The following is a 13831-nucleotide window of genomic DNA, read 5'->3' as shown; positions in this document are numbered from 1 at the left end:
TTATGTATTACTTTAATTGATTTTTGGAGCTTCAAAATGTTGGCACCCATTCAATTGCTTTGTATGGGCATACAGAGCTGATCAATTCTTCTACAAATCTTCATTTGAGTTTAGCAGATGAAAAAAAAGTCAAACACATCCGGGATGGCATGAGGGTGAGTAAATGATGAGAGAATTTTCATTTTTAGGTGAACTATCCCTTTAAGTACAGTACGAGCAATGTTAATAATGATACGAATTAGTTAAAAAAGAAAACGAAACAGTGAGGGAGTTGATGTGCTTTTGCACATTCTTCAAAGATCAGATTTTTAAGAGCAGGAAAATATTTTCACACACCAACTCTTGTCAACTGAAAATGTGACATTCTTTGTTACAATGACACAGGGTTGAGCCTCAGATTAATAACAGCAGTCATGTGGGTTACTGTAAATGGGGACACTGGCTTTATAGACCCGTGTTCTGAGAGTAGCAGAGAGAGTAACTGAAGTGGCCAAGTGCAGAAAAAAGCATAGTATTTCTGACGCCAAATACAGATCGGCCCGACTCCGCTGTACACACAAAAAAGGCACCCTAATCATGACATCATGGGACTTCCGTATCTCCCATCATTGCAAATGCCCTCTAAGGGGCCAGTGCTCCATTTTGCTTCTCTTATAAAACAGTAATGGAGTCCACATGCCCCTGTGGGCACTGTGGGATTACAGTCACCTAAAAACGGCGTCTCTCCTTCACACAAGCCCACATACCCATCTGTGCCCACGTACAAAATCATGTGGTAATTTAAAGTGTATTTAGAGGGCAGTGTAAATAGCAATGCTGGGTTTTTCCCAAAAGGGAAAAGATAGAAGGAATTTAGGGGTTAAGGTGAGCTTATACTGATGACGTTTGACAGATTGACTAACCACAGTGATCCATTCAGTGCTGGGCTTACCATGCTTGATCTCAATGCAACACAGTCACGCAAAAACTAGGATTGAGTTCTCAGTATTATAAACACATTTTGAGAGCAGAGGATTCTGGTAGCACATAGACACATACCCGGTAAAGATGATGGAAGCCAAAGGCCATTCCCATCAAGAACACAGCCAGAGCACCGTAGTTTCTCCACCTGTAACCTGGGGGACCTGCAGAGACACATACACAAAAACTATAATTTTTTTTTGCTGTTATTTTGCCAAACCTGAAGAGATGCCATGGTTCTTCTTAGTCAAGGTAGACACCTTGTTTACTTTGATGCAAACAAAATCGTGGTTGTGAGGCCCTTAGAAATGTACAACACATTTTTGTGCAAATCATTCAATGCTACAATTTACGCACAAATGTTTTTGTGACTAATTAACAAAAACACGATTTACAATTTAAGTATGTAAGAATGGTTTATGAATGATGAAAATATCATTTGTTGCATTCGACAATTTATGGAAGCATGGTTTATTCAAGATTTACACAGAAATGTGTTTGATGCAACAAATTATGCAAGAATGATTCATGAACAATTTACAAAGAAATTCAATTTGACAATTTATGTATGCACAAATGGTTTATGAACAATTGATGTATACATTTGTTTAATTTGACAATATACTTTATGTAAGAATGGATTATGAACAATTTATAAAGAAATTAGTTTAATACGTAAATTATGAAAGAATTGTTTATGCATGATTTACACAAATTTGTTTGATTAGTAAAATTCTTAAATCTATAGAATGGTTATTGAATGGTTTACAGAGAAATGATTAGGAATGATTACTACAAAAATTGGTTCAATACAAAATTTTATGCAAGAAAGGTTTTTACAGACATTTTTTCAGATATTGTTTCATGAATGAGACCCAGTGTGTGTAATTGCTGAGTGCCTGTGTGTCGACTGTTCAGCCAACAAAACACTGCAAAGGCGTCTTTACAAAAATGTTTCCAGAAGACACTCCTGGAAGCATAGGTTGTGGAAATTAAATGTGATCTTGTCAACTAAAGGTATATTCTGGGTTCAATATAAGTTTAGCTCAATCGACAGCATTTGTTGCATAATGTTGATTACCAAAAACAATCATTTTAACCATGCTTTTCTTTAAAAAAAGAAAAAAACAGTGAGGCACTTGCAATAAAAGTGAATGGTTCCAATCCATAAATGCTAAAAATGCTAAAAGTATAGCTGCAAGATCTAAACAATGTGCATGGTAACTTATTTTTAGAGTGATAAAATCAGTTACTAACCTTTCTGTTTAAAGATATATCTAATTTTACAACTTCTTTGCCATGACGACATAATGCCATAAACCCTAAAATGTCCGTAAAAAGAACAATTTAAATAAATGTACAGCTCAAATAATACACAAATTCTACTTACATTAAATCTACAATTAATGTAAGTGTGTTTATAAATTATACCAACACAAGAGCCTTTACAGCATTGAAAGATTGGCCCGATTCACTTCTATTGTAAGCCTCACTGTAACCTCTATTTTTGCTTATTTCTTTTAAGAAAACGAGGATTAAGTCAAAATAAAATTTTGTGGTAATCAACATTATGCCTCAAATTCTGTAGATTGTGCTTAACTTGAATTGAACCTGGAATATTTCTTTCTTCTCACAGCCTCATTTTCATTTACGTCAAATTAAATATGGCAACTACCATGACTGAAGTCGATAGACAAATAAATCAGTTTTATTGTTCTTAGAAGGGAGAGAGAAAGAAAAGAAAAAGAAACAAAAACTAATTATCTCATTACATGTGACCATGGAAAATTGACTCTAATGTGCGTAATCTAGATCTGAACTTCTAGAATTGTGTGTTGTGAAAGGCACTAAACAAATAAAATGTATTTGACTTGACTAGATTAAGAACCACATTACTGTAAAACAGAAAGTGAGTCATTTCATCAGCTATGACTGAGCATAACGGAAATTCCCACTTCTATCACTCTGTTGTGATCTAAATGTGATCTTGAAGAAATGGAAATGAGGATCGGTTTAAAGATTACTTGCATGCTTTCTGCTCAGAGCTTGCACAAGTACTCACTAACAGTGAGATGGGGCATGAATGTCACATAAGCACAGCGAGTACTATCAGGAAATAAAAGACCACATCAAAGAGTCGCTCTTCACCCCTCACACTTATTCTCAGAGAGACATGTTGACCCGGCAGAAAAAACAAATACAAGAAAAACATATTCAGTGCAAAAACACCGAAAATGAAAACAATCTACTTTAGAAGAACAAGCCCAAAGAGATGACTTTCAAACAGCTATACGGTTAGGATGTTTCAAGGGATAGTTTAGCCAAAAATAAACATTCTGTCATTATTACAAACCTTAATTCTGTTTTAAACCCAAAAGACTTTCTTCCGTGTTTGCAAAAGCAGGAGCAGCCATTTAAATTCACACTGTAGCAATCTGGCAAAGCTCTGCCAACAGTAAGCAGGGAGAAATTATCATGCAAATGTTTAACGGCACACCAAACAGAGAAGTAATTAAAGCAAGCCTGGCTCAGACAGGTCAACATGTCAGATACAAAATGCTCCATTTTGTAACATAGCAAGGTCTGCAGAACAGGTGTGTTACTGTAATTTGTTTGAATCTGCTCTACTGAATACAAATAGACAGGCTCTCTAATAGGCTAGCAAAGTAACACTAGTTTTTTTAACCGGTTGTGTGAAAGGTGCACCATATTTTCTATTTTCAAAAGGCTTGAATGAATAGTACTTTTAAATAGTACTTTTTGAATACTACTTTTGACAAAAATGTCTAAAACTATGTACAATAATAAAATCAAGACTAGACATATTAGTGGCAGTTTTATTCTACATGGTCTCAGACATGTTAAGATCACATGACCAGCCAAATACTCACTTGGTAAGCCCCCCATATTATCAGACACATTCAGTTGTGGAAAATAATGGGTGATATCTTTGAATAGGTCAGGGGTGGACAACTTTAGAAACAAGAACCAGAAGAGTTATAATCATTGGCATGCTTTCAATAAGCGCACAAGAGGTAAGTATTGCATGTACTTATTATGCAGCTGTCTGGAATGCTCGATTCTGATTGGTCAATGGTGGCATTTAGCAGTCTGATTTCTTTAAATAGCAACTGCTTATCCAGGTATTGCTGATGAAATAATTTTAAATCAAATCAATGTTTCATGTTTATTTGGTAAGTAGTTTTGTAATAAGATGCATTATGACACTTCGCGGCGGATCCCGATGACCCTGTCAGAGTTTATTTTGCGATATCAACCGGCTGACAGTACATTCTCCCTTACATAAAAACATTTTAGAAATGCTGAAGTCCACCGCATCTGCATGCCAAACTACTTCTAGCAGTATTCAATCTTTTTTCCCTATGAATAGAATGGGAAGCCTCGTTAAGTGTTTGGAGTGTTCGTGTTTTTGTTGCTTTTTGCTGGAATAGAGTATTTCTGCAATAGCATCAGAAACCAAAAACATTTGCTTTTGCAAGATGCTGCATCCATGCCAACAGGAATCTGAATAAACTCTTAGATCTAAGAGTATAAAGTCTTAAGTTATATTGGCCAGTGCAACAAAAAACAAAAAAATCCAGTACTTTGTACATTTAAAAAAATAAAAGAAGTTTAACTGAATAGACTGAGTAGTAATAATATTATACCATAAGTTTAATTATCCAATAAATTTTGTTAGGAATCCGACACACAAACAAAAATCTAGAAGTCAACCACAAGATCGAGTTGGGATGAGTTTAGGTTACATTCTACACCTGAAAGCACATAAAAAAAAATATGCAAACCTACAGCTTCCTAAAACTTCAATTTTCAGACCTTCTGACACATTGTCACTCTTGTATCAATGGTAAACACCACATTAACAGAAGTGGATATCACAGTTCCAACTTTCTGGTGTCCTTGCCAGAGTGTATGCATGTGGGACAACAATGATGGTGGCTTGGGTTAATTCAGAGTCCTTGAGCTTAACTGTCCCTGACCGATCCCCTACTTTAACCAAGGTCCAAAAAACTCCTCTTCCAACCTCAGCACCCCCTCCACCTCTGCTTTTTATTTTGTCACTTATGGTGTGAGCATGGCCTCCATGCCCCTTTTTTCCAATCTCTGTGCAAATTTATTGGGTTCAGAGAAGGCTCTACTGTCCTTCTGACGCTTGAAAATAGAGATCAGAGTATCCATTACTCCGACAGAGATGGATGTGGGTCTCTATGCATCGTCCCCATAACAAGGACATCAGAGAGAGGGACCCCCTCTTTCCAGCCTGACCCATGCAAAGATCTCCTCACTCTCCCCTTATTATGCCATTCTCTCATAGCCATTTTGATATAAAAACCCCCACTCTAGGGGGGCCGAAGCCTAACTACAAGGCCATCCCATCAACATCACTTTCATTACAAAACATGAGATAGCTGGGAGTCAAGGACAGGGTGGCAATAAATGAGGGTGGAATACATCTGGAATTATTGTCATACAGGTTAAGCATTATGCGAACTTCATTCAGGATTGGTAAATCAGCGGCCAGCCTGGAGCTCATAACCCGCAGAGGTAATAAACCTACAGGCCGGGCCAACCATGCAGGCCACACTCAGGAGATTGTCGTAACATAGCAGACATCATATCGTAAGCCCGTGCCATCACCTGGTGTGGTGGAATTAATTACACACCTACGCAAATGGGTAACTCTTGTTCATTTGAAGAAAATACAAATAAAACCAATCAGGGATCAACAATAAGAAGTTTTATATGTTTTATTGTTGAGCCTGTAGTTCAGATTAGTGTTAATTTTGTCACCTATTTTTAATTTAGTCTTAGTCTTAGTCTTGTGCCAAATGTCCTTGTTAGTTTTAGTCATATTTAGTCATTCACATATCTTTTTTTGTTAGTCAAGTTTTAGTCGACTAAAAGTCTCGTCATTTTAGTCTAGTTTTAGTCAAAAGAGAATTTAAGGTATCTTAGTCAAGTTTTAGTTCGACTAAAAGTCTCGTCATTTTAGTCAAAAGAAAACTCAATATATCTTAGTCAAGTGTAAGTCAAAACATTTGTCTTTTTTAAAATAAATTATTTCTGAGATTAATTCTGAGATAACCATTTCAGTCAAATAGTGTTTAACACATCTCAAATATTGGTTAAACGTCATAATTACCTGACAAAATACACTTGTTGAATGATTTTTGTTGAATTCACTTTGTTAAAAGTGTCTGGTTTTCTGATTTAAGAGACACATTCACAAATGATGAACTTGTTCTTTAGATTATTTTATTTTGAACCAACACAATTCAAAAGCTGGGGCCCAACAGACTCAGACTGACAAATTACAAAGGTTTTTAAAGCTGTTTTTGGTTGCCTTTTGTCTCATTTTTCTATTCAGAGTGTACCCTTTAGATGTCGCTTAAGGTTGGTGGTGTTTTTCCCGATATTTTTTGTCCGCAGTGCTTCCCGTCAGTTATAATGACACACTCTGACTTTTTGTCAATGTCATTGTTGTTGTGTTCTTGCTCCATGTAGTTTCGTGTTGCATCCACAGGCTGGCAGCAACAGGAGTATGAGACCTGTAACCGTCACTTGAGCAACAGCGCGAACTCGTTCGAATATTTTGAAGGCTCGTAACAGCTGAATATTCTATCTCATGATGAAAAAGTCGAGACGATTGTTGACGAAAATGAAGATAGATTTTATCTTCGTTTTTATTTTATGCAAAACATTTTAGTCTCGTCTTTTTTCGTCAACAATAATGCATGTTAATTTAGTCTTAGTCAGCGTGTTTGGACATTGGTGCAGTCTCGTTATCGTCTCGTCTTAGTCATGGAAAAAAAGGTCGTTGACGAACATATTTAGTCTCGTCTCGTCTGACGAAATTAACACTAGTTCAGATTTTATGTCCTACCAATTGTTTTACTGGCCTAAATGTGCATAGCTGTGGCCCAATGGGGCAAGAGACAGTTCTGTCAACTGGCCCGAAACTTTCTTACACTGACTAGGTCATCCTTATTTTGAACCCTGCTACTGGTTTAAGATAATAGTTGTGTTTTGATGCAGTCAATTGGATGCTTAAAAAATATCAGTTCAATATTCCCCTTTCCTAACTATGTCATTTGGCTGGCTCTGATTTTATATATAGTCTAAGGTTTAAACAGGATTATGGGAGCACAGAGTAGACGTCTTCAATGGGGGACTCACTTAATATATAGTCAAGCACCATACAAAAAACATGGGTGGGTGGAAGGGTTACAGGGTAGACCACCTTTCCAAAGAAAAGTGATTGTGGTTATACTCACTGTACGGGACAGGGGCAAGTGGAACGGGATGGGTGATGTGTGGGGGCCCTGGAACACTGAGATCCAGCGACTCCTCTGTACTGCCAGAACGCTGGATGGCCAATTCCACCTCATCATCAGTCAGACCTGAATGGAGGAAATAGGGAATATCATCAAACTCAGAAAATTTATGAAAACAAATTAGGATTATGGTTTTAGTGACTCTGGTGCTAATGTAACTGCTCCTGCTCGACACGCTCAAAACAGGATTTATACCAACGTCAGCCGGCATGGGAGGCAGGCACACTAACCAGGAGGCTAAAGGCTACACCCTCTAGTGTCAGTCGCTACTGTGCCTCTTGAGGCCAGGGGAGTGAGGTTTACACACACTGCACTACTATCACATTCCAGCTAGCTACCGTTACACGTATACACTATACAAATACTGTATATGATTCAGCATTATCATGCAAAAAAATAGTGTTTAATCCGGTTTATGAAATTAAGCTATATCCAATCAGAAAAGGCACTGTTACCAAGAAAATGTGACCTGTACCAAAAGCTCTCCCATGTAGCACAGCAAATGATGTAATCAATTCGGATTTTCCACATTCTCAAGCTTTGAATTTTGCAGTAAATAAATTAAAACATACTGTTTATATACTTATTTCAACTAATATACATGAATAGTTTTATATCATGACATTGTTTTTCATTTCTTTACTTAATTTGCAACATTTGGTGGATTATTTTAAATAATCATTCATCTCAGAGCTCATAGGTTTGGCTTAGATCTCTGTATTGAAGGATTTTTTTAAATGCCTAAGGAGAAAATTAATGGTAAAATTACTTCCAGAACCAAAGCGGCTAAAAAAGTGGAAGGGCACTATAAAAGCAGACTGCTTTGACAGTGTGTCCTTGCCTGTCCTAAGCAAATTGCAAATAACTTTAATGACTAAAACTCCAGGAAAACTGGGTTAATAGTACTATAGGCAGCAGACATCACCAAGAGGAGCAGCTCTGGAGGTCCAAAGCTCTGAGCTCCTCTCCATTATAGTCAGATCTCCAGAACAGAGCCTGTCCATTTCCTGCAGCTATATTTCCCCAGGTAGAACTCAGCGAAGCCCCAGACAGATAAAACGCATTATTTTAATTTCTTCATTGTAATGTAAATGTATTACATAATTTTGCAAATGCCAATATAATTTAATCTTCAGATCTTTTTTAATGATTTTAGTGGTGATTAAATTGCACAGAGGTCCCAGATGGAAAATGACAGGAGAGGGGGTGGAAAATTATAATATTAATATTTACTTTTGTGGAAAAAAGGAAGCTTTATTTCTAACACTGCACGCAGTCATTGGTCTGTATCTTGTCATTATTGTTAAGCAACTCGATGTGGGCCTCCACAAGCTAACAAGCCAGACAGAAGCGGAAAAAGCCTGTTAGTCTAATGTACTTGTGCTCTGACATTTACTGAAGACATAAAAAAAAGGGAAAACATTATAGGCTTCCTCTACAATTGGCACATAAAATCCAAATGCTTTAACATCTCTATTTAGAGCCAATGGTTTAAAAAGGCTCAAGTTTCTATTAAACTGCATGTTACACGTATCTATTGAATAAATCTACTGTATCTTACGACACATACACTCACTCTGACCTTTGTTTGTCCACACTGTACTGGAGTGTCACATCTGTCATTGTGTATTTAGTCTCACTCTCTCTCTCTCTATTTACTAGAGATATCCCCGTGGGCATTCCTCTACTCTATTCCACATGCTTTCATACAGCACGGCTGCCTGCCAGGGAGCCAAAAGGCTGAGCTTTGCTCCAAATTGAGCTGTTTAAAGAGCAGACAGCAAGCTGTTTTTGCGATGTAATACACACATCATAAATGTGGCAAATGCCAGTGCCACATGTGCTTAAATAGAGCAGAGAGAGCTTGGAGCTTGGCAGAGAACAGAGCCTGAGCCTGTTTAGCCCTGTCTGCTGTCAGTTGGGAATGAAATCATAGAGCAGTTCATAGAACCACATTAACAATACAGCAAAACAATACAACAGCACATAGATGACCAGCATAAGACAAGGCAGTGACCACTTTATATGGTACACCTATACACCTACACATTCATGCAATTAGCTAATCAGCCAATCGTGTGGCAGCAGTGCGATGCATAAAATTAGTCAGATATGGGTCAGGAGCTTCAGTTAATGTTCACATCAACCATCAGAATGGTTTTGGTGCCAAAAACAAAAAAATGTCCAGTGAACAGCAGTTCTGCAGACAGAAATGCCTTTATGAGAGAGATCAGGTAAAACTGACAGAAAAACTACGGTAACGCAGATAACCACTCTGTACAATTGCTACGCATATCAGCATATCAGATTTTGTATTATTTTATTTTTTTTTAACTGGCAAAGCATGATTTACAGTATAATAATGACAATTCTGGGCCGTAACATAAAAAATTGCCATCCTTAGGCCAAATGTATATATCGTTGCAACATTAACCAGAGGTTTATGAGGCAATAAGCCACAAGAGGCCTTAACCTCCTTAAACGGGGTAAAATCAATGTAACACACAGCCTCAAGTGGCTTTTTGCTTTTATAAAAAGATAAAAAAAAATATGATAAAAGACACCAATGTTCAGTAAAGACTTAATATTATTATTAAGTCTTTACTAATAATAAATGACCACCAAGTAATACAGCTGATTAGCATAACTGTAGGCTGTATGCAGTTGGCATGTAGCAACTTGGTACTTCAATACAGAATGTGCGGTCACATGTGTGCGTTTATCTGCTTTTTATCAACAGCTTTAAATATGTCACATCCAATCAGAATTGAGTATGAATTGTCAATTTTATTAAAGTAATTTGATAGAAATTATTTAGCAGCATCTCTAAAGTATCAGCTCGGAATTGTGCAGACAGCACAACTTTCCACTTGAGGTAGCAGGAGGACACAGCAACAACAACTGTGTAATATCCAGAATTTATGGCCTAGATCTTAAATATAAACATATTTCCCATTACTGTCAAAAAATGAAATTAACGAAATGTATTCCTCCACCATTTCCATTAAAATGGCCATTAAAATTGCCATATCCTCAGTTTAATCTCTCTTGCAGAAATCTCGAGGTTGAGGTCAAAGTTAAGAAGTTCTGAGGGGGCTGAAATGGCCCTGAAAAATCTTGAATAAATGAAGGCAAATATTGGTCATCCAGTCCTGCATGGCATTTAAAGTGCCAGGAAGCAGCCACAGCCATGTGCTGAGCTGGTGCAGTCAGTCTGTACTGTCCAATAAGCTATAATGTTTCCCAGGACTCCCTATTCATCTGACCACACCAGACTGCATGGTGGCAGACTATTGAATGCCACTTAGAGGCCCCCCTCTCATTTTCTCCCACTCACCTAGTGGAAAAGACGCTCCCTGGAAGTTCATGTTTTACTAGGTTCACCTTAGAACGAATGTGTCATTTTCTATGGATGTAATAAACAAATATGTACATATTTGCAATATCATTAGAATGCTTAAACAGCACCCCCTCACGCAACAACAAAGGGGGCTGCCGTGCATTAAAATAAGATGCATGTAAATTCATTAACACATTTGCTTTTCTTATGGGTTTTTGGACTCACTCAGCTGTTTTGTTTCCTCTGATGTCTTTATTGCAAAGAAAATGGGACGACAAATGAAAGACCTTTGAGATCCAATTTAAAAGAAGGACAACAAGAGTGAATTTTACATATAAAAGGAAAAGGACACAAAAAGGAAATGAAAAAATTTATTATGGTTTCCAAAACCTGTGGAATGACCCGTCAGACCCCATTTCAGATCGACCTGCCGGTAGATGAATTTTTTGAACACATAAATTACATCTAATGACGACACCACATAAAAAATAATAATAATAAAATAAAATAATAATGGAAAGCTATTCTGTATTTCATTATACTGTATTATTTGGTACACCTGATACACGCACAGCTTGTTTATGAGTCACCATATTAGCAGATGCTCAGCCGAAGCATTTGCTGTGACCTTGCCATTCTCACTGGGGCATGAAATTACGGTGGTGGCACAGCGATATTACAGCTATAAATACTGTAAACTGCATATCTGGGCTACGTTTTCTATTGTCTTTCAACATAAACTTGATCGGTATTTATTTAAAGGAAAACCCATTGCTCTCCATATTATTTATGACTCTATTTTCTGGGCTCTTATTTTCAAGATGTTTTTTTCTTTTGCCCTTTTTTTAAAGAGTGATGAGGCGACTCATCGAGCCATAAAGTGCAGTTCTCCAATTTTGGCACTTGTGAACTTCATAGTAAAGAACAAGCTCTCAGGGACAATTATAAAATTGCTTCCTGCAATATTTTGGCTGTTAAAGGTAACTACTATTTCTTTAGTCGACCAACAGGGACTGAATGTTATTTTGGTTGGTGAATATTACTTTAGAGCTGGTTGATATATGGAAAATTCACAATATATTTTCAATGATTTTAAGCAACATTGTGAAAATTTGGATAATTAAATGTGTTTTTTATTTGGTCATTAAGCTTCCTAAGAAAATATCAAGATACATATTGAATATTGTTAAAACAATACTCAATAAAAACTAAATATATCACATGTTTAGCTACATCACCCAGGTCTACGTCAAATTAGAATATCAGACTGAAAAAAAAGAAAACTACTAAGGGTAAACAGATGGAGGTCACTGGGTTATAAAGAGCCTAAGAGCAACTTGTATAAGAGATTTCACATGTCAAGTACATGTCCCACACGATTGCATGCCTTAAATAATGACCACTCTCATAGCATATTCATTTATGTATTAAAAAAAAAAAAAAGAGTACTCTGCTCTCATTTTCCTGCTTTATTGCCTTCTGCCCATGACAAAGTGGAAAGGGACAGGCCTAGGTGGCGCCGTGGAGTAATTTATAACCACATCAATCCCTTTGTCTTCAATGCAGGCCTTGATCATTGCCATTCATGTCCAAGAGGTGAGTCGCATAACCTTACTTGCAAACACGTTCCTGTCTGGGACGATAAACCATATCTTACCTTCATAGCATGAGCAGTATTATACCTGCTGTGCACTATAGTGTCCCTCATGGCCCTTTGAGCATAATGAAATGACTGCAAAAGAACACTTGTGATGTCAGAGATACAGACACTTAGTTCAGAAGCTTGGAGCTAGTATCATACTAGCGTACATGCATAACGTTTATGTATGCAGTCCTTTAAATAAATACTGTGAATTTTCTGATAGGACTCGTATAGAGGATAATCTGGTAATCAATGTAATGTTTTTTTTATATAATTAAAATAAAATTACAACAAATCTGTTGCGAAGGTGTATGTTTAACCACACATTGTCATGTAAGCAACCAGTCACAGTTCTCTGTGATTTACGAGTCAGAGATGACAAGTAATGACTTGCAATCAAGTGAGTCATTAGACGGATTAGAAAAGTAGACTGATTTCACAGTGACAACAGGAGGTTGACTTTTTTTTAGCTAAACTCAGTCTCAATTGGAAAGTGTTTTTCAATGTGTTTTTAAAATGCCCAGAGAGGGGCGCCAAAAGCGAGTTTTAGCTTTGATTTTAAGTTGATTTTAGCTGTATAGGATGTAGTACAGTGAAGAGGAATGCATATGTTATTAACCCCCAAACCCAAACTCTAAACCTAACTGTCAATGGAGTAAAAATGTCATCGTAGAGGGAAAATTGAACCTTTGAATCGCAGTCGCCATTCATTATGCGATATTATTTGCATGTAATATGCATATTACTTCTTTGTTTCAACGTGGGATGAGAACCACGGTCTCCCACGCTGCTGAAGCAACATGCTTCCAGTCACGCCACAGGAAAAGGTAAACACATTTGAAAGAGTCTGATGGGAGATGCCTCTTGTCAGTAACTCAGCAAGATGGGACTGATGCCAAAGTACTAGAAAATTCAGAAGCAACATTGTGACTTCCTGTGTACTGATGTTGTCAAAATGATAAATAGTTTGAGAATGATTTGTAAGTCTCTTTGGCTTATATTTGTAAGTCTCTTTTGAAAATGGCTTATATGAGTCATTCCAATATAAACCCAACAACACTGGCCGCACTGTATCTTTATCGATGTATGCATCCAGCAAGGACAACTCAATAGAAATACATGCAGTCTAGTCAGACAACACAGCACAACTCACACTCTCTCTCTCTCTCTCTCTCTCACTCACATATATATATATATATATATATATATATATATATATATATATATATATATATGTTATTATATATAATATATATATATACATATATATATATATATGTTATTATATATAATAATATATATATACATACATATATATATATATATATATGTAGAACAACACTTGCACCCATTGGATAAGCCAGTAAGAAGGCCGGTTAAGGAGTAGATAGTTTCAGCGATGCATCAAAATTCTTTCTTAAACGATTCTGAATTGATTCTCAAAAGAATCAGAATTGATTCTGAGTTTAGTTTAAACCGATAGAGCACAGTAGTGCATGCCAGAGACAGACACAGAAACAAAGACATGCACAT

At 36.8% G+C, this 13831-nt stretch overlaps 1 protein-coding gene across 1 annotated transcript in view; it reads right to left on the bottom strand.

Annotated features, from left to right (window-relative positions):
* Positions 1 to 13831, bottom strand: part of pex14 (peroxisomal biogenesis factor 14) — an 83504-nt gene that overhangs the window by 25501 nt on the left and 44172 nt on the right. The window contains exons 4-5 of the mRNA XM_052105267.1: positions 7257 to 7382; positions 1039 to 1124 (exon numbers count right to left, since the gene is read on the bottom strand). Coding sequence (XP_051961227.1) covers positions 1039 to 1124; positions 7257 to 7382 — 212 coding nt within the window. The remainder of the gene's footprint in view (positions 1 to 1038; positions 1125 to 7256; positions 7383 to 13831) is intronic.

This window comes from Xyrauchen texanus, chromosome 35 (assembly GCF_025860055.1).
Source record: "Xyrauchen texanus isolate HMW12.3.18 chromosome 35, RBS_HiC_50CHRs, whole genome shotgun sequence".
NCBI lineage: Eukaryota > Metazoa > Chordata > Actinopteri > Cypriniformes > Catostomidae > Xyrauchen > Xyrauchen texanus.
The sequence above is the reverse complement of the archived record's forward strand: the minus strand, read 5'-3'. Positions and strand labels throughout refer to the sequence as shown.